Source organism: Leucopleurus acutus, assembly GCF_964270905.1.
Source record: "Leucopleurus acutus genome assembly, chromosome: 10".
NCBI lineage: Eukaryota > Metazoa > Chordata > Mammalia > Artiodactyla > Delphinidae > Leucopleurus > Leucopleurus acutus.
This window is the reverse complement of record NC_139153.1, coordinates 25,903,514-25,926,061: the sequence shown is the minus strand read 5'-3', so window position 1 is coordinate 25,926,061 and position 22,548 is coordinate 25,903,514. Positions and strand designations below refer to the sequence as shown.

Here is a 22,548-nt window from a genome sequence, read left to right as displayed (position 1 = left end):
CAATCAATGTGATAAACCATAGTAACAAACTGAAGGAGAAAAACCATATGATCATCTCAATAGATGCAGAAAAAACTTTTGACAAAATTCAAACCCATTTATGATAAAAACCTTCCAGAAAGTAGGCATAGAGGGAACTTACCTCAACAAATAAAGGCCATATATGACACACCCAGAGCCAACATCATTCTCAATGATGAAAAAACTGAAACCATTTCCTCTAAGATCAGGAGCAAGACAAGGTTGTCCATTCTCACCACTATTATTCATCATAGTTTTGGAAGTTTTAGAGACAGCAATCAGAGAAGAAAAAGAAATAAAAGGAATCCAAATTGGAAAAGAAGTAAAGCTGTCACTGTTGGCAGATGACATGATACTATACATAGAGAATCCTAACGATGCTACCAGAAAACTACTAGAGCTAATCAGTGAATGTGGTAAAGTAGCAGGATATAAATTAATGCACAGAAATCTCTTCCTATATACTAATGATGAAAGATATGAAAGATAAATTAAGGAAACTCTCCCATTTACCACTGCACCAAAAAGAATAAAATACCTAGGAATAAACCTACCTAAGGAGACAAAAGACCTGTATGCAGAAAACTACAAGACACTGATGAAAGAAATTAAAGATGATACAAACAGACGGAGATATATACGATGTTCTGGGATTGGAAGAATCAACATTGTGAAAATGACTATACTTCCCAAAGCAATTTACAGATTCAATGTAATACCTATCAAACTACCAATGGCATTCTTCACAGAACTAGAACGAAAAATATCACAAGTTGTATGGAAACACAAAAGATCCCGAATAGCCAAAGCAATCTTGAGAAAGAAAAACGGAGCTGGAGGAATCAGGCTCCTTGACTTCAGACTATACTACAACGCTACAGTAATCAAGAAAGTATGGTACTGGCATAAAAACAGAAATATAGATCAATGGAACAGGATAGAAAGCCCAGAGAGAAACCCACGCACATATGGTCACCTTACTTTTGATAAAGGAGGCAAGGATATACAATGGAGAAAAGACAGCCTCTTCAATGTGGTGCTGGGAGAAGTGGACAGCTACATGTGAAAGAATGAAATTAGGACACTCACTAACACCATACACAAAAATAAACTCAAAATGGATTAAAGACCTAAAAGTAAGGCCAGACACTACAAAACTCTTAGAGGAAAACATAGGCAGAACACTCTGTGACACAAATCACAGCAAGATCCTTTCTGACACACATCCTAGAGAATGGAAATAAAAACAAAAATAAACAAATGGGACCTAATGGAACTTAAATGCTTTTGCACAGCAAAGGAAACCATAAACAAGACGAAAAGACACCCCTCAGAATGGGAGAAAATATTTGCAAATGAAGCAACTGACAAAGGATTAATCTCCAAAATTTACAAGCAGCTCATGCAGTTCAATATCAAAAAAACAAACAACCCAATCCAAAAATGGGCAGAAGACCTAAACAGACATTTCTCCAAAGAAGATATACGGATTGCCAACAAACACATGAGAGAATGCTCAACATCACTAATCATTAGAGAAATGCAAATCAAAACTACAATGAGATATCATCTCACACCGGTCAGAATGGCCATCACCAAAAAATCTGGAAACAATAAATGCTGGAGAGGGTTTGGAGAAAAGGGAACCCTCTTGCACTGTTGGTGGGAATGTAAATTGATACAGCCACTATGGAGAACAGTATGGAGGTTCCTTAAAAAACTAAAAATAGAACTACCATACGACCCAGCAATCCCACTACTGGGCATATACCCTGAGAAAACCATAATTCAAAAAGAGTCATGTACCACAATGTTCACTGCAGCTCTATTTACAATAGCCAAGACAAGGAAGCAACCTAAGTGTCCATCGACTGATGAATGGATAAACAAGATGTGGCACGTATATACAATGGAATATTACTCAGCCATAAAAAGAAACGAGGGCTTCCCTGGTGGTGCAGTGGTTGACAGTCTGCCTGCTGATGCAGGGGACACGGGTTCGTGCCCCGGTCCGGAAAGATCCCATATGCCGCAGAGTGGCTGGGCCCATGAGCCATGGCTGCTGAGCCTGCACATCCAGAGCCTGTGCTCCACAACAGGAGAGGCCACAACAGTGAGAGGCCCACGTACCGCAAAAAAAAGAAACGAAACTGAGTTATTTGTAGTGAGGTGGATGGACCGAGAGTCTGTCATACAGAGTGAAGTAAGTCAGGAAGAGAAAAACAAATACCGTATGCTAACACATACATATGGAATCTAAAAAAAAAAAAAAAAATGGTTCTGAAGAACCAAGGGGCAGGACAGGAATAAGGACGCAGACGTAGAGAATGGACTTGAGGATACAGGGAGGGGGAAGGGTAAGCTGAGACGAAGTGAGAGAGTGGCATGGACAGATATACACTACCAAATGTAAAATAGATAGCTAGTGGGAAGCAGCCGCAAAGCACAGGCAGATCAGTCTGGTGCTTTGTGACCACTTAGAGGGGTGGGATAGGGAGGGTGGGAGGGAGGGAGATGCAAGAGGGAGGAGATATGGGGATATATGTATATGTATTACTAATTCATTTTCTTATAAAGCAGAAACTAACACACCATTGTAAGGCAATTATACTCCAATAAAGATGTTAAAAAAGGAAAAAAGAAAAAAAATTGCATTCTCTTTCATATGTAGCTTTAACCTATTTAATTAGAGTCCTAATTTACTTTTCTTAAGGGGGGGAAACACACACACACACACACACATACACACACACACACACACGTACACACACACACACACAAGGCCCATACTACCCAAAGCACCACATGCAAAAGAATGAAACTGGACTCCAACCTTACACCATACCCCAAATTAACTCAAAATGGATTAAAGACTGGAACGTAAAACCTGACCACAAAAGTCCTATACACAGGGGCAAGCTCCTTGACATCAGTCTTGGCAATGAGTTTTTGGATCTGACACCAAACCAAAGGCAGCAAAATCAAAAATAAACAAGTCGGACTACATCAAACTAAAAATGGGCAAAGGACCTGAATAGCCATTTCTCAAAAAAAAAAAAAAAATACAAATGGCCAACAGATATATGAAAAGGTGCTCAACATCACTAATCATCAGGGGAATGTAAATCAAAACCACAACGAGATATCACCTCACACCTGTTGGAGTGACTATTACCAAAAAGACAAGAAACAACAAATGTTAGCAAGATCCTTGCTAACAGAACACTTATGTACTGTTGGTGGGGATATAAGTTGGTGCAGCCACTCTGGAAAACAGTCCGGAGGCTCCTCCAAAAACTTAAAAATAGAGCTACCATACGATCTAGCAATTCCACTTCTGGGTGTTTACCTCAAGGAAATAAAATCACTAACTCGAAAAGATATACTCACCCCCATGTTCACGCAGCATTATTTACAATAGCCACAATACGGAAACATCCTAAGTGTCCAATGATGGATGAATGGATAAAGAAAATGTGATAGAAAGAAAAAAAATATGAATATAATTCAGCCATTAAAAAGAAGGAAATCCTGCCATCTGTGACAACACGGTTGAACCCTGAGGGCATTATGCTAAGTGACATAAATGGACAAATACTGTAGGTCTCATTTATACATGGAATAATCTGAAAACAAAACAAAACAAAACAAACTCAGAACAGATTGCTGGCTGCCAGAGGTGGGGGGAAGGCACAGAGTACGTGAAGGTAAAGGTAAAGGTGGTCAAAAGGTACAAACTTCCAGTAGTAAGAGAAATAAATCCTAGGGATGTAATGTACAGCATGGTGACTACAGTTAACAATACTGTACATTAAACTTGGAAGTTGCGAAGAGAGTAGATCTTAAAAGTTCTCATCACAAGAAAAAAAATTGTAACTCTGTGAGGTGATCAAAGGTAACTGTGACATAGCTGTTAATACTAAGTACACTTACTGTAGTAATCATTTTGTAATATACACATATGTCAAATCACCAGGTTTTCACTTAAAGTTAATACAACATTATATGTCAATTATATCTCAATAAAAACAGGGGGAAAAGTGGCAACGCCGTTAGCATTTGCATAAAAAAAAGGAAAAAGAAAGCAGCTGCAATATCTCATAATGGTTTAAGAGAATTAACTTAGGATCAAGCCTTGCTTCTTCCACCTGCTATAGGTGTATAACATTTGGACAAATGACATTGGCCCTCCAAACCTCAGTTTCCTTGATTGCAAAATGGATAATAATAATACCCACTTTGTCTTTTTAAACCACTTAGTGGTTAAAAAGATTAAGTGAGGTGATGAACGTAAAGCACTTAGCCCAGTGCTGGGCACTGTCACGCCTGTCCTGAAAACCATTCCCAGTGGGAAACTCCCGTCTTACTATGCCTGTCTCTGAACCTTTTACAACTTGTACTTTGTTTCATTCCAATGTCAGTAGATACGGTTTTGCTTTTTAATATCCTTTCCCCCCTTTTCTACAAATCAATCTTCTGTACTGGAAACAGAGGTTGCCTCCTACTAATGTCCTATCCTTGCTGGCCAGGCCATTCCCCAGGGACACTTAGTGTTTTCTTTAACTAGACATTAACCTGGGGCAGGAGAAAAACAAGTCTATTTCTGCATCAATGGAGCAGTTCTTCAGATGCCCTCAGGTTTTCAAATGCTGGAAATCCTTCGCTCATTAATCAGGGTTTCAAATGAGTGCCTGTCTTCTAGCTGATGGCCAAAGCTGTGGAAGGAGGAAAAAACCCAGAGTAGGTCCTACCTAGAGTCTGCCCCTAGTGGCTGTCTGAACTCATCCAGAATGACCACGTCTGAATATACATATTTAAAATATTTCTTCCATCTCCCCCTCCTTCTGGGAAAGTTATCTTTACGCATTTGGCTCAAGGCCTGTTCAACTTTTTCTGGAGGCAGCCAGATTTGGAACACTCAAGAACACAGACGTCGGGACGGCAGAAAAAGGAGGAGCTCTCCCACCATTGCTGGAGTGAACTGTTGGCCGTCTGACAGCAAACCTTTTGGGAAAGAGCCAGCCTTGTCACCATGCTGGAGGGCTTCATGGGGGAACGGATGTGATGATAGCAAAGGGGTTGAGCGAATCACTGGCAGGTGCCCACTTCCTGGCTCTACTTACTTCTTGCCATTCATCTGCCCTCCAAGCGTAGAGTGGACACAGCGGGGCTTGGCAGGCGCGCTCTGACTCCGGTCTGGTGTATGGGTTGCACTCGGTCTCTCCGGCTATTTTGTGTGTTCCCAGCTGACAGCCCACATTTCTCCGCCGCACGCCTTGGCCACAGGACACTGAGCACTAAAAGGACAAGAGTGCGTAAGTGGGAGCTTCGGGTCATTTGGGGGAGGGAGTGATCATCGGGGTGGAGAGGGTCACAGATCTGGGGACCGCATTCCTAATCCAATGACCCTCACAGCTATCACAAGGCTTTCTAATTTCCAGTGAAAGGGACCCAAGAGAATGTCTTAAATCTGCAAACTCACTGCCTATCAGAGGTGGTTGAGTGAGGAAGAGACTCAAGTTAGGGGGAAATCTTTCAGGTTAACAAAACTCTTGGACAGTGGAATAGGCTAGGGGAGATCATTCTGAGACATGCAGTACAACCTAGAAGTAGCGCTGCCACGTGAAATGAAAATCCCAAATGATTTCTATCCTGGAAGGTTGAAGGGTCTTGAAAATTGGAGATACAGTTCTGTACAAGAGAATTTCTTGGCAGATGGAAAATATAACTCAAGGAGAGTAAATCACTGAAGCTTTTAGGGCCTTATAAATAGATTAGTTTCTTCCCTCTCTTCTTCTTGCTCCTATTCCTGGAGATAGGGAAATTTTTTTTTTTTTTAACTATGGAATTCGTTAAAGTATTTGTATCTATTTACAACCTCGGATGAATATACAAAAAATAAAAGCTGACCAAAAAAAAAAAATTTCCTCGGGTGTTGTGTTGTCAGTCCGTGAAAAATACTGTTAATCAGGCTGAAACATTTTGTGGACCAAGCTGCACAACACCCTATTAATCTGTAATTAACTTTCCTCTAAATTAATTTTTTTAATGGTTTCCTCATTGCTGGGTTTCATAATCGCACTTATGGTCAGGCCAAGAATTACTGTCTTTATTAAGCTTTTGACATTCAGAAACTAAAGGCAACATCTGACTGGAAAGAACAGCCTATTCACTTAGCTATTAAAAACTGTTTCCAAGTTTTTGTGATAGCTCAGCTGCCATTCATTTGTCTAATTGAGAAAACAAGCTTAACATACACTAAAGCCATATTCCTAAGAGGATGTCTTGGTAAAGAACAGAATCACGCTTTTAAATTAGACAAAAATTCTTGTCCAATTAACCTGCAGCAGGAGTCATCGTTCTCTGAGGCTAATGGGAATTTACTAACAAGAAGCACACGCTAATGAATTCTGCTGCATAATAATATTATTTCCGTTTCAGATTCTAAGAAAATAGGTGGTAGTGTTTAGAAGGCATCTTGGGAAATAATATCATTTCAGGTGAGTCTATGCCAGGCAGGAGCTTAAATGTTCACATCAAAGCTAGCTGAAGAGAAGGAAATATTTTGGAGCAACATAGCTACTATTGTTTGGGTTTAATTGTATTAATTGGATTGAATGAGTTTGTGACCCACAAGGAACCAGACTTTTAACGTCATTATGTTCTTGGTGGAATGAGAGGGTGCCTGATTGCCTTGTGTACAGAGGATGGCCATTTAATACTTATGGGAGCTACGTGTATATTTCCCATTGATTACACAGGAAATGGATGAACTGCAACATAGGAGAGTTAGCACATGAATGACAGAAATCATCAGCAACCACTGACAATAAACAACAACCAAAATACCCTTTGGCTATTTGAATTTGGGGTCTTAAAAAAATAAAACAGTACCCTTCAGGAACAATGTATCCAAATGGAAACACAAGGGAAAAATAAGAACAATTAAGTAAACAAATTTGAGTTTGGCATAGAGCTAATACATATTCAAAATCTCATAAGGCTTTAATAAGGTAAAGAAAAAGGAAAAAAATGTTAAAGGCTTTCAGGGTGTATACTATTCAGGCTCTAAGTAAATGAAACTTCTTTTTGATGCTATTGTTTGTTACTGAGTAAATTATTACTTACAGTTCAGCAAAGGCAAGGTATTAAGAGCCATAAGCAACCTGTATTTTAAAAATTATTTCTACAATGTTCGATATTTTTTCAAAAGATAAAGGAAGTTTCAGTGATACAGTATGTCACTGTGGCTTCCGATTTTCATAGTGTCAAAGCTAGCCCTGAATTAACACATTCAAAAGTTTCGACAGGACTTATATGCACAGTAAGGTGTAAGCCCTGCCTCTGTGAATACAGCATCCATGGTAATCTTTGTTCAAAATGAAGTATACTGCATCAGAGTTAGTTCTCCGTGTTTAACTTTTCTTCCTGTGCTGTCTCAGGGGAGGCAACATTTTGCATACAGAAACAGCCAGGCTTGCTTGGTGAATTCTGAGAGATTTGTGCAGAAGCCCCATGAATAAAACAGCATCAAAAAGACCTCTGCATGACCCTGGAGGTGCTGATGGTGGTGGTGTGTGCCCGTGTGCGTGCTTACTTCTTCTTGTTTTATTTAGTCCACCTTTAAGTTATTCTGCAGAAGAAAGAGGTTGAGCGGTGTCTATTAACATGCCCCCCCTCCTTTGTCCCATCTATCATTTCTGCATGGCAGTCTATTTGTGCCGGTTTGAAAGTAGATGTTTTTAGTTCCAAACTACTGAGCTGGGAGCTGTGTTTCACCTCTCTGTACTCCCTACTGTGCAATGCTAGTATGCAGAACTCACCGATTTAAAGGGGAAATGATGCTTATTTCCATAGATAAAAAAAATCTCTATGGAACTTCTGATGTTTAGGGAATTGTAGTATACACTTGAAAACCTGGAAAGAATTTTACATACTTTTTTCCAGTACAACTATTGCAACCATGGCAGTGACATTATTTAAAAGGAGGGATTAGTTTGAGAAATAAGTATATGAACCAACTTTAATAAATAATAACTGGTAACAACAATAGCAAACTTAGTAAGCATTTACTAGCCGAGGCTCTATCCTAGGGTTTCTCAACCTAATAATTCATTTTTGTTGGGGGTGTCCTGTGCATTGTAGAAAGTTTAGGAGCATCCCTGTACTCTATCCTAGTATATGTCAGCTGCATTTCCCCTCCTCTGCCAAAGTGAGATAACCAAAACTGTCTCTAGACACTGCCAAACGTCCCAAGAGATACAAAATCACTGCCAGTTGAGACCTTAGTTCTATGCTAAGCATCTTGCATAAAATATCTTTCATACTTCCTAGTAAACCTTTTAAGTAGATACTCCACAAATAAATAAAGCAAAGAACAGAGATAATCACCCTAACTCAAGCAAAAACTAAAACAGAAAATAGTCCAAGTAAATTCTATCCTAGGCAATAAACCAAAGCTACTGTGGATTAAAATTTGGCTTCCAGTTTTAAAATATGGTGCTAATATTATGCAGGCTCTTGTACATCAGCAAGAGTGTGGGTGAAAAGCCTGTATTCAAACAATTCAACATCAATGCTTGCAGTTCAAATACAAAGTAACAAGAAAGCACAAATCACTAAGGCAACTCTAGTTCTCATCACTGACCATGTGCATATGGTTTCCCTGACTTCTCAAAGGACACACGCTACACATTTGCCATGTTTCTCCATTAGACACTTGCAGAATACTTCAGAATCAGACACCACAACCAAGCTGCTCTCATTGTAATTACAAGAAAAATCCCAACCAAAAATGGCTGGTAGGTTCATAATGCAATCTGCCACTTACCATTTTGGCATGAGCACTGAAGAGCTTTTAAAAGTTAAGTATTTCTCTGAATTTAAGACACCACTGATACCAAGACACAGTATTACATTTTGTATCACTCAGAAAGAAAACAAGGGCAACTAATTAAATCACGGCCTTCCATTGGTTGTTAGGCCCATCCTGACCACAGAAATGTCAAAATATGAAAGAAACAGGCATCTCAGGATTGAATGAATTCATGATTGATAAATGATGATAAAGTGTTACTTCCATTCTACTCTGATGATTTATTGTTTAGTCCTAATCTTCATTTGTTTGAAAAGCCTTTCTATAGGAACAGGACGCATTAAAATTTTTTTATTCTGGAATGCTATTTTTTTTTTTTTTTGCGGTACGCAGGCCTCTCACTGTTGCAGCCTCTCCCGTTGCGGAGCACAGGTTCCGGATGCGCAGGCTCAGCGGCCATGGCTCACGGACCTAGCCGCTCCGCGGCACGTGGGATCTTCCCGGACTGGGGCACGAACCCACGTCCCCTGCATCGGCAGGCGGACTCTCAACCACTGTGCCACCAGGGAAGCCCCAATGCTTTTGAATCATGTGACTACAAAGCCTTCACATTTATCAAGCTGAATCAAGAAATGGATGCTGACTGTGTCTGAAAATTTCATCCCTCAGCTCTTGATCAAAATCATGTAAACAAACTGAACATGACCTTTTGAAAAAAAATGCTTTCAAACTTTATTGAGGATGTTTTCCAATAAAAGCTATTCTTTTTTTGGAAAAATATCCTTGACACATTCCAGATTTTCAAAAGATGTAAAAGTGAAACATTCCGCTTTAAACCTCAAAACACCAATTCTGAGGGAGAGACAGAGAAGATTAGCAAGGCTATACTAGTTTCCTATCCCAATATTCTATATGCCTTGTTATCGTCACACATTTTGACATGATGAGAAATTGCAATAATTATTCTCCCTACCTTGAAGATGAGATGACTAGAATATAGCTACCAGCAGAAAACAGAACCACCAGATATAAAACTTGCTAAATATTGCTGCAAATGAATAATCGTTATTCTTGCTTTATGTTACTGCCTTAGGGATATTTCTGTTTACTATGGGATCATTAGTAAACCAATAACCTTTAATCATGCAGACTGTCTTTCTCCATCAAACTCTGGGTCTGATTATTTTCAGGTATGCTTCTAAATTGCACAAATTGGATTTTACCCATGCAGAATCTTGTCTTGCCTGCTTTTATAATTCATTTCTATAAATCGAATCAGAGCATTAGAAAGTTGGCCACAGATCATTACATAACTGTGTTTACTTGCATTTTCCACAAAGGTAACTAGACTTTTCTAAGCAATCCTTTTGAACAGGTGCGGGTCTTTTCTGGGGAGGGATTCCGATAATCCTATTACCTTATGTTTGAAAAAACCCCAAGGGTTCAAACCTAATCATGCCAGCTTTGTGAACAATTTTAGACTTCGCATCAAGATCACAGGATACTAGAGTAAAACTCACTCTGTGTTTACCAATAAAGAGTGAAAGATTCTTTTAATCATCCTTTTATTGAATGAATTGGCCTTTATAATGAATACCATTTACATACTCTCAACTTAATATTCAGGACAAGATACAAATAGTAGATATGTCCAAGGGACATAAAGAAAAGTAACAGAGCATGAAAGTGTGCAAGAGGACAAGCTAATTAGTGTGGTATCTTAAATAATGTTAGCTGTAGGCTTTTACATGCATTGAATAGCTCCCAAAATAAAAAGGGCTGGAAGTTACAGATGACACTAGTCACTTAAGACAAACCATTAAGGATGACCAGTATGAAATACTGCCTAGAAATCTGGTCCCTTAAGGAAGCCAGAGGAGGAGCTAGCTCTGGCTGGGCACAGATGCTTTGATGGTTAAAACAAAAATAAAAACAAAACATGATCATCATGATAAAAGCATTGAGGGATGAGGCTCCCCTGCTGGGGAATGATGCAGGCCATGTTTTATTTCTCTGTGAAGAGAATAAGACTGTGAGGTATGGGAGACGATGATGGCAGCTCAGGGCATTTAAGAAAAATTCACGTTTCTAGAGGAATTTTCTATTAGTCATGTTCAAATGGAGGATTCTCAATTCCTCCTCATGCTAACACACCTGTGCAAAGCTTCTTTGGGGTATCAGGAATCAAGAACCAGGCCCTGAAAGCATCAATTCTAGAGGCTGCTAACCTTGAACCTAGTTTTCTATTGATTCTCCGGAGTACCTTCATACATCTCCACGGCATAGGAGAGCTACAAATTCAGTAAAACCTTCCTGAATCAAATTAATGGAAAGAAAGGACACACTGAATACAGAATATGTGAAAAGAAATTGGGCCTTATTACTTTTAAGTAAGCACCTCAACCAAGCTGAGGAAATGGACAAGTGTGGAGTGACAAGATCTACTTTAAGGGCCAGATGTGAGTGACTTTTGTTCACCCCTCAATTGTTTATAGGTAAACAGAAGCTTCTCAAATTCCCTCCTGAATTCAATAGGGAAACTCTCCCACCCAGTTCCTGACTAGGTTACCAAAGGTTTAGAATTAGTAGAGTCTAACTGTAGCCAGTTTCTTGGGTACTTACTCTCCTTCCCCATTGGATATACACACATCACACTCATCCAAGTAAAAAAAATATTATTTTTGAGATCTTATTAGATTTAAGACCCCAGAGCTAGGTACATGGCATTCATTACTGCTTTAAATCCTCCTAAGAGCTATATGAAGTCAGCTCGGCAAGGTCCAACAAATCACCCAAGGTTGCAGAGCTAGGAAATGACAGAGAACTTCCCCATCTGTCCCCCCACCTCTATTGTATACAAGCTAACAGGCAGAGAAGTATTCTCGAATACTTAATATTGACAGCCTTTTCTTTAAGAACCTCAAAGGTAAATTCAGACTCAATTCCTGCCAGGTAACATAGTCAACCTTACTAGAATCTGAATTAGTGGTTTTTTAAGTGGTAAACAGTAATAAAAATGCCATCAGCGAAGGATTGAGGGGCTACTCCGTCCTAGACAGCTGACATCTACATCTACCAACGCTTGGAATTAATCCTCACAACCCTCACAACTGTCCTATTGTAGATGGTATCCAAAGTGCCAAGGGCTGAAGCCACTTGCCCAAGGTCCCACAGCTAGCGACATAAAGCTGTTTCCCTCCCTGTCCCCAAGCTGCCCTCTGAAAAACCAAAACCGCGCAGGGAAACAAGCCAGCACACTGGTGTCAGCCGTGTGGCCGAAGGTAAGGAAGCAGTCACGAGAGGAGAAGCATTGCTCACCTGACTCCACGCGCCAGCCTTCCACTTGGGGCATCTTCCTCCTCGGCACTTTCTGTGCCCATTTGGCTTAGCAAGGTGTTTACAGTAATCACTTTCTAAATGACTTCCATCTTTTGCCATGCAGTAAACATTTCGTTGTTTATGCCCTCGACCACAAGAGACAGAACACTGAAATATAAAGCAATGGCAAGGTTGTTTTTTTTTTTTAAATCACAAGGAATTTGATAAAAACCTGTGTCGTGAGATGTTACGATCATGCCTAACGAGAGTCACCATTCCCCCCTTTTGCAGTGCCATTTTGGAGAACACCTCAAGGCTCAACACGGAAGGAAGGCAGCAATGGAGAAAACCATGTGGACAGCATGACAGCAGGAATCCTGTTTAGTATCTTGGGTCACTCAAGAACGAGGGTAAATCCTGGTAATTTAGGCCAAAAATGAAGCCCACAAACCTGAAATTACGATGAAATTCTGATTTACAGAATTCCTACTATGAATTAGTTAGGATTCCTTTCGGACATCTCACTTTGTGCAATCGCTGATCAAGACATTTCTTCAACAGACTACCTCACAATTCACTCTTTTGGATAAAGGTGTGTTTCCAAATTCAGCTGTGTCCCATTTCCTAGTGAACTGATTTAAGGAAACTCTTCTACCATTTTTCAGAGGAGAAGCTCTCATTTTCCCAGTCCATTGGAAAGGAGGTGAAAAAGGCATGTTAGAAACTGAAAGGTAAGCTAGCAGGTGGGTCAGTGCCAAGTTTGGGAGGGAGGCATTACCTTTCAACTTTGATCTGCAGGTTCACTGAACTGTTTTAATGTGACCTTGTCTGACCACATCTAAGAAACTTGACTTTGATTTCAGAGTAGGTTTCTCAGAAAGGGTTAGGAATCAAAGGGCTCATGGCATCAGGACAAAAATTTGATATGACAGCTTCTTGTGGAATAGGCAAGAGGCTGGCCCCCATGAGTCCGCTGAGATATTCAACGTCCATTGCCTCATTAGTGATTACAGAAGTCATTACCACTTGGATCATAAGCTTACTGGCTCCCGTTTTCAAGACACATTATTTCCCAATATAATGTCCTTACATGTCAGAGGGAAATGGGCTTAACAATGAAGAGCAAAATGTGAAAACACAACAAAAATAGATTTCAAGCGCCATTTCCTTCTACTCAATGTTTCTAATTCCCCTGCTAACTCTGTGATTTTGTAAACTTAAATGGCCAGAGTACCCTTTTATGCCTAATAGGTAAATAGCACCATGTAAAACATGTAGCCTAACATAAATCCAAACACTATTACCAAGCAAGCTCAAAGTGCTCCCATTCGTAAATGTGTCAGATGCGTTTTTTCTAGTAAACATAAACCATTATAAAAATTCCAATAGCAGCTGCTAGAGAAATTTAAAATATGTATATTAATATGTTTGGCTATAACATTTTACTTTAGGAGATGGAAACGTTGTTTTGAGCTCTCATCTTGTGAGTATTATGATTTGGACTAGTCATTCTGGCACTCTTAATAGAGTATACAGCGTGGAAGGAAAGAGCTGAATTTAGATATCTACACCAAAACAAAAGTATCCATCCTTCAACGTACAGTGTTTTGATGTATATAAAGGCTTTGGGCTATAATTCGAGAAGGCTTTTAGAATGAACCTCCAAGAAGTATACCTATAAACCAATTGTCTAATGACTTACACACAGATAATCCCTGTTATCAGTGACTATTTTAATATTTAAAAATGTTACTTCCACCAAAAAATAAAGGCACAGTTAGAATCTGAGGTGAGATCACTTGTTTATTCAGCAAACATTTATCGAGCACCTACTAAGTTTCATACGTTATGCAAAGTGCTGGGAATACAGTGATAAGTAAAACTGATATAATTCCAGTCCTTATGGAGTTTACAGACCAGTGAGGGAGGACAGCGTTAATCAAGTGATGACAAAAATAAATATATACATGCTAACTGAGATGAGTACTCTGAAGAAAACAAGCTGGAGTGGTTGCAAGAGGGCTCCCTGAGGCATTCCCTGGGGCCAGACCATGCAGAGCTCATAGGTCATAATAATATATTTCATTCTCCACGAGAGGGAAAATCACTGAGGAGATTTAAGTTGGGATAAGACACAGTCTGATTTTTCTTTCAAAAAGTCTACTTTGACTACTGGCTAGGCAATGAGTGGAAATACAGCATAAGTGGAAACAAGAAAACTGCTCAGGAAGCTAATGCATTTGTCCAAGCAAGAGGTGATGGTGGCATAGATTAGGGTGCAGAGTGGAGGGGTGAAGGAAGTTGGTGAATTGAAGATGCATTTTTTGAAGTAGAAATGATAATTCCTGATGGATCAGCTGTGGGGTGGAGGGGAGAGGACAGAGTCAGGAAGGTCTCCTGGGTTTCTGGTATGGGCAACTGGATAGACAGTGAGGACATGAATAGAGATGGGAAAAACTGCATTGGGAGTCAAGAATATATTACTTTGTAGGAAATGAGCTGAACTTAAAGGATATGGATTCATGGGTGGTAATGTGCTTGATTATGGTGAAGAAATAGACATAGTTGTCTTATTAATCAGATGAACATGGGTCAACTTAAAGCAAGTCTACCTCGAAGGATCATCATTTCAATATACAAACAGTCCAGACAAGCTGTCCCTTAGTATGGAGGGGAGAAAGAGAATTGGTGGAAATGCTGATTTAGTAATCTACCCATTGATCTGTCAGTTCCTCGAGGGCAGGGATTATGGAAGTTTTGTTCATCACTATACTCCAGCACTTTGCATAATTCTTGGAACTTAGTAGGTGCTCAGTAAATGTTGAACACACAAATGAAACAAATCCCATTTAGTGGTCACTGGAAGAGATAACCGAAAAGTAGGGAGCAATCTACAGAGGCGGAATTAGAAAAGGCACAGCTTTCTCCCACTTATTGGGTGCCAGTCACTGCTCTAAGACTTTATATACATTATCTCATTTAATCATTCCAATAACCATAGAGACAGGTACTATTACTGGAGACAAATGGTGTTTTCAAAATGGCACAACCAAAATGCTTTATACGTATATATCTCTTCCCACATGCCTCCAATCCAAGTGGCTAGATGTCTGTTGGGAACATAACAGCACAATGAAAATAATTAAGTTATCAACAACATCACTGATAATAATTCATCCGAGGGACACCACTGGTGCCACCAACATCTATTGCCCATGAAATGAAGATAGATGAAGTTGATACGAAATATGAAGCCTTAAAAATCTTTTAAATATCTGGATTAGTTGCATCCCACCCATTCCTATGTGTGGTTTTCTCATTTGGGAACTTCAATAGAACTGACTTGGAAAACAGGATGCAATACTACACATATTATTTGCCTCAAATTAAGATCGAAAAGCGATAAGGAAATTCACAAGGTATCTAATCTGATAGCAAACACTTTTCATTTCATGCTTTCTAACTTACCAATGAAGAAAAGCAGCTGCTTGTGGAAATTTTCCTATCTAACAGGTTTATTAGTGGGTCTATTATGATCTCATAAAGAAGTTATCATCTTGATAATCAAACACAGGTGTCAGCTCTTCTATTCTGAGGGAAATTTCCATCTGATTTTTTCCAGTCCTTTCCCAGGCAGTGACTTTTGCATCAATGTGCATCACAGATTATAATAGTTAAATTTAGAGTGTCACCTAGTACATATTATTTATTGGCTACATATCTGAGGGTTCTTGCTCTGCGGAATATTTAATTCCTTATATTTACAGCCAAAATAATCTCCTAGTTTGCCAGTAGGACTCTGACTTTTTCCTCTGGGGAAACAATCCAACTTGTTTAAGAGAATGATTTCCCCCCAACTTTGGGCAACACTCTCAAACAAAGTAATCTCTGCTTGTTACATAGAAACACCAAGGTCAGTATCTCAAATGCCTGGGCTTTTGTTTCTGCGAGGTCATTCAAAGGGAATGTTTAATGTGGAGCTTTGTTCAGATGCTGTCTTTACTTTTTAGACGAAGGTCTAAGAGTTTAAAATCCTTGCATTTCAACACATCTGGTGGAAACAGAACTGGCTCCCTCTCTAGAGGTAGCTCTGGATGTGGTGTGGATTTGTATCTCACTGTTCCTGGTGTGCTGTCCCTGGCATTAGGGCTGTCCTGCATCGGTTCTTTCACTTATACTGAGGGGCTGGGTCTCTGTCGCCAAGAAGCCAGCAAACAACCCCAGTGTGTCTGCTTGGATGAGAAGGGGTGAAGACCTAGAAAGAATGAGATCTCCAGCATTGCCGAGGCTGCTGAGAACCTGGACATCCAAATACAGATGGGAGGACCACACGGAATTGGTAAGGACGCCATGAGGAACCAAGAAGGAATAGGAAGGGGAGGGCTTAGGTCAGGGATGCACACAGAATCTGGCTAGAAGGAAGCTTCTCGATGGAGCTAGATGATGCTGGGGCTCAGAGGAAGCACCGGAGTGGATGGGGTGTGGGCCAGGACTGCCTGAGTCGTAGCAGATGCTTATACATAAGGGTTAATAGATGGTCTAGGAGGACAGTCCCAGCAGAGTGGGCACAGTTGAGTGTGTCTGCGTGATTCCTATTTCCAAGTGATCTGTATACATAAGATTCTGTTTATATGAAATGTCTTATGGAGGATGTTGATCAACTAGTCCACATTTCCAACCAGAGGACTGGTTGACAGCAGGTTAGAAGTAAGAATTGAGAAGCCAAGAGAAAGGTCATATACTAGAATCCATTACCAAGATAAGCCAAGACTCTGAAAATCTAAAGATTTTTGACAATCAGGTTTAACCATCACTCTGAGACTGGTGGGCAGAGTTCAGTTGTGAGACAGGAGACTGTACTAATTATTATTCAAGGCCTTTCCCTTGTGATTCTATAAAATATGAAAAAAACATCTAAATCACTTCATCTAAAAAATGAAGTGTGTCTTTTCTTAACAACAAGCTCTTCTTTCTTTCTTTTTTTTCTTTTCAACAAGCTCTTGATTCTACTCTCATTTTGACTTTGTTTAAGAAACATAAAGGCAGACCTCATCTGGAAAGTATGATATCAAAAAGGAGGCAATGCTCATGCCCATGGTTCAGAACTGCCTTTGCCAGTTATAATGACAAGTGAAGTGAGTATCGCATGAACATCACACAATCAGAAAAGGCAGAGGGATTCCAGCCTGTACCCACTGTTCCACCGGGGGTGGGGGGAAGAATGTTGAGTGCAGAGATATAGACTTAGGGATCAAAGTTTCAAATCTGCTCAGTGCAAGACCTGGAAAACCATGTGGGCTGGTCACATAGAAAAAAGATAGTAGCTGCAATCCACATATGTTTATTACTGCTTTCCACACTGTAGGCACTGAGCAAATATTTATGGGAATGAATGAATACATGAAAGCTATAGCCATCATAGAAGTGTACTATAAACCAAATGTCATGTTTTCCTAAAGGTTTCAAGAAAGAACCACCTGGAATCTGACGCCCAGTGCTAATGCTGAACTGATTTGGCAGTTATCCAAATTCAAAGAGGCCACCCCAAAGGCACTCTTTCAGTTGGAGCAGAGCTATTAGAAATCACACCATGAGCGCTTACTATGAGTGGGACCATAAGCTGAAGGCTACTGGCTTCTCCTATTTAATCCCTACAGCAACCTTGTGGCTCAGGTACTATTAGGATTCCTCTTTACAAATAAGGAGACTGAGGACTAAAGAGGTGACCTCACTTGCCCAGGGTCACAGAGCCAGGAAGCAAGCAGCGTTAGCCTTCACATATAGCATGTGTTTTTCCAGAACCGCCATTTTCTTCCCTAAGTTATACTGAAGAGAGGGCTTGGTTAAGAAAACAGGCTGCTCACCCCTGCTTACCCATGGTGATAACAGAAATCTAGGACTTTAAAGAAATGTCCCTTAGGACTATTTTAGAGACCTCTGTGACTCCTTAGTCTCCCAGGAAGAGGATGGTTATCCAACCTATTTCTGACTTTAATACTTTCTTCACAAACTCTTTAACACCCTGGGAAGAAAGACGCTATGAAAAGTAAAGACACCATCATGTATAATAATATAAATATAAATAAAGAGCCACATTTCTCTTTGCCCAAAGCCACACTCTGGTTTTCTCTTGGCCATTTGTCAAGGTCGATTCACCCTTGGCATTCAGCCTGATGCCACATGGTGAACGATCATCTCTATTCACTGGTGAACGGCCCTTTGCGTGGTCATGAATGGAAGGTTACAGGTTGTAAATTTTGGCCTGCCGATCCACCAGGGATTAAGCTCTCAAATCTCTGAGCTATAGGTCATCTCAGCATATTTTATATATATTTTTATTCAGTCCATGTATTTATTTTACAAATTCAATGCTACGGAAAAGGAGACACGTCATGCTCATTGTCACACAGTAAAGAAGGAACAGACGTAGGCTTATGACTAGGAGCTCCTGTACCTAGCAAGGAACGCTATTTGGTGCCCTCTGCGCTGGGGATCTGTGACCAGATTCTGGCGCTCTGTGTGTTGCTTGGGAACCACAGCTAACCAGGCATCCTGATTCCTTCCACTCCAACTCAGTCATGATCACATAGAGCTAGCAGGATGGGCTGGGGCCAGCCAAGGCAGGTGTAGATTCTGCGCCTCTGGCTTTGAGGAATTACCAACACCAATATGAACAAGCATGGGTTTCACCACCTCTTCTTCTAAGGTACCAGTTAAAAACAAATTCCACGGGGTGGCTGTGCATGGGGTTCCACAGCTCACCACATGGGTGCGTGTCTTCACCTTGCTCTAAAATGTAGCCCTTCGAGGCACAGGTTTTGGAGTCAGACAGACCTACGTTGCAGTGCCATCTGCCATTTTACCACAGTGCCATTTGGAGCAAGTTACTCTCAGCTCAGATCCGTTCTCTGTAAGATGGGGATAATAGCACTATGCATACGCAACAGGGCTGCCTTACAATTAGATGAGATGATGCATACAGAGCTCTTGGTGCTTTGGCCCAACAGTGTAAAAATCAATACACGTCCACTGTTCCTGCTACTACTACTTCTACTCAGTGGACTCTCTAAAAGTATCTCCTAACATGCAGTTTAAAAGGTGAGTATTTTAAAAAATATATGTTTACTCATGGAGTCTAAAATGAACATTCTAATACAGGCACTGCTGGGTGAACGAGGAACTCAGTCTGGCAAAATCTCCCTCTTATGAATGGGTGAAGAGCTCTTCTTTCTAAAGGTCACAGAGAAATCCCCAGAGCAGACATAAATGTTGATGATTCCTCTTCTTCTGCAGCGCCCTTTTCACTCTCATAGACTATTACTTATTAATATGGTCTCTTCTAACCAGAGAAGACAGACAGACAAGAAAAAGAAAGGCACCATATCTGAAAGCCACATCTCTTTTTCACTCCGTCACTTCCTGCTCACGCTTATTATCTCAAAAACGCCTTGTGTTTCCCGTTTGTTTTTTTGTTATGTTGTTTCTTTCAATGTCCTGAAGCACACAGTCCGCATCAGTGATAACCATTACCAAACACACATTCACTCACTTCCCTGCTCGGTTCAGCTCAGCTGTGGCAGCGCTAAGAGTCCTTTGTCGGAAAGTGTATCTGCTCATTGGAGATGTGAACACGTTTAGGGAAATTATTATAGGGCTTCTCACAATACAAGAATGGCTCTGAACAGGGGCATCAGGGATCCAAAAGGACCGAGGAGGAAGGAGAGAAAGCTTGGCCAGGAAACAAGGGCTGTGACTTGAGGGCGTTAAGCCAGTGTTGACAGGCCTGCCTGATGGCCGTTCGTGTCCAGGACCACCACGGCACTTATTACCATGAAAAGGAGCTGAGAAAGCATGAGATTGGCAGGGAACACCAAGGAAGAAAGCGGATGTAGGAATCACAGTCATCGCAGCTGGATGGGGCATCGGGCCATCCTTCCAGCCCCATTACCCCCCAGTACGCCCAGCCTTTGCAGTGCTACAAAGGTCTAAGACTGTGGGAGAAAGGGAACTAAGGTTCACACGTCAACTCTTGGAGCACGCTTGAAGGCTCCTGTCAATACTATATCCAAGTAGGCGGCCTTGCATATGCCTCGCAAGGGAGATGGCAGGGCCAGGAACAGAAGGGAGGCAGTGAGAGATGCTCATGACCGCCACCTCCCATCACCCCGCAAGAAATATGAGGTACCGGGCTCTCCAGCCATACAGCCTGCGGCCTCATAACATAACAACTTCTTATTAGAGGTGGGAAATACATTTTAACATGAAATACAGTAGCCTATGAAATTAGCTATGGAACTTGCGAAACCCAAATTGGGGTTCTTCTTATTCTGCAGGAGTGTAAATATTAGTTTTTCTCCCCATCAAGATAGAAACAAAAACCAAGAAAATTCGCAGAAGCCACACGTGGTGATTTCTAGAGCGGACGCATCCAATGGTGCCCTCAGGGATTTGAGGTATATTATGTCATCAGGCTCTGTTACCACTAACATGCCCTCTGATTCCCCATTCCCAAGCACAGTGCGTTTTGTAAGGCCTCTTTTCCCTCTCAAGGTTAGACGTGATGATTCTGTGTAACCCAACTTCAGCCAAATCACGATATTGGCATTTTTCAGGAAAGAGGTGAAGATGGTACCAGTACCCACACCCTGTGCTAGCCACAGAAGTATTTCTGAAGGCAGACTGGAAGATGGGAAGGGTAATGGGTGAGGTTTTTGTTCCAGCATCCTTTATTCTCAGCTGTTTCAAAGGTGGGTGCAGAAGAGTCTGAGTGAGTGAGTGATGGAAAAATTATGGCTGGTGGGAACAAGAACCCCACGCTTCTTGGCGCTCTGAAGGTGGACTGTAAGGGCCCAGGCTGGAGGATTCAAGGCTACCTGGAGATGTCATTCTGCTAGAAGATGACAGCCCTTGGGTAGACCCACTCATGACTTGGGCTACTGTCCCAGACAGCCAGGGACAGACCTGGGAAGCTAAAGTCACCTTTGGGAATGTTTCTGTAAAAAAGCAATGCAGGCAGGCTGTCTTTGGACTTTCATGCACCCAACCAATGTCCAGTCCTTGAGTTTCTTCCTCCTCCCAAAGAGCTTTCAGTCATTTAAAAGACACTAGGGCAGGGTTCATTTAATTGCCTCTTCCAGTCTTGCTTCCTCTGCCTGTCTGGCCATTCCCGCATCAGTTTCGTGTGAAAGGAACGTCTTTATCTGCCAGTATGTCAAATGTCTTACACTGAAAAATTTACAACTATTGGGGGAAAGTAGTTCATGCAATGACTTTGCTTTTGGGAAGATATTAATGCCACCCCAGAATGGAAATATGCATGCCTATCTGAGTCTGTAATCAGAGAAATATACCTCGGTGAGAGGGAAAAAGGCCATCTTAACCGTTATTGAATGAGATGTTCCTCCTCCAACTTTGCAATGCTCTACTGGTACTTCAGATAAGACCAAGTTACTATCAATGTGCGCTAGTCAAGTCCTTTGTGGCTTTCCTTGTCTCCTCCTCCTGCTTACCTTTTGCTAAAGAAAAGGCTCAGAAGTACCGCTATGAAAGGATGAGATGAGAAGAAATAAAACCCAGCTAAAATGTAAGTGGCTCACAACATGGAAGACTGGGCATACAAGTGGCTAACATCATGGTTGATGGTTTTCTGTGAAATTTAAATGATGCCTGCACTACTCTTGAGATTTATTCTAATGCAAATCCAAGGGTTGAGGCACAAGCACGTGGCAGTTGTGAATTCAGTTTTGGAATCAATCAGACCTGCTGTGACCACTGCTATCTATTCTTTTGTGATCTTATGCAAGATGCTTAACCAGGTATGAGATGATGGTGAGTAAGCATCTTAAACCTAACATGTCTAAAACGGATGTCCTGATCTTCCTATTATCTTCATTTCAATCAATGGAAACTATCCATCCACTTGTCCACTGCACAAAATTTGGAGTCATTCCAACTCCTTCCTCTTGTATCCCATATCTAAACTTGGAGCGAATCCTTTGGCATTATCTTAAAAATATGTCAGAATCCTACCACTTCTTGGGACTTCCCTGGTGATCCAGTGGTTGGACTCCGCACTCCCAATGCAGGGGGCCTGGGTTCGATCCCTGGTCAGGGAACTAGATCTCACATGCATGACGTAACTAAGAGTTCGCATGCCACAACTAAGAGTTTGCATGCCGCAACTAAGGAGCTCACGTGCTGCGACGAAGCCGCCACTAATACTTGGCGCAGCCTAAATAAATATTTTTAAAAACCAAAAGAATCCAAAAAAAAAAAAAGAATCCTACCACTTCTCACCACTTCCACTGAGCACTCTCATCTGAGTTACTCCAACGGCTTCTAATGTTCTCCCTGTTTCTATCTTTGTTCCTCCTATAGCTTCCCCTATATTCAGA

General features: G+C 41.0%; 1 protein-coding gene across 2 annotated transcripts in view; it reads right to left on the bottom strand.

Annotated features, from left to right (window-relative positions):
- Positions 1-22,548, bottom strand: part of ADAMTS9 (ADAM metallopeptidase with thrombospondin type 1 motif 9) — a gene marked incomplete at its 5' end in the record, with an annotated part of 165,082 nt that overhangs the window by 38,515 nt on the left and 104,019 nt on the right. For both annotated transcript variants that reach the window (XM_082848658.1, XM_082848659.1), the window contains 2 exons: positions 5,145-5,318; positions 12,155-12,322. In XM_082848658.1, coding sequence (XP_082704784.1) covers positions 5,145-5,318; positions 12,155-12,322 — 342 coding nt within the window. The remainder of the gene's footprint in view (positions 1-5,144; positions 5,319-12,154; positions 12,323-22,548) is intronic.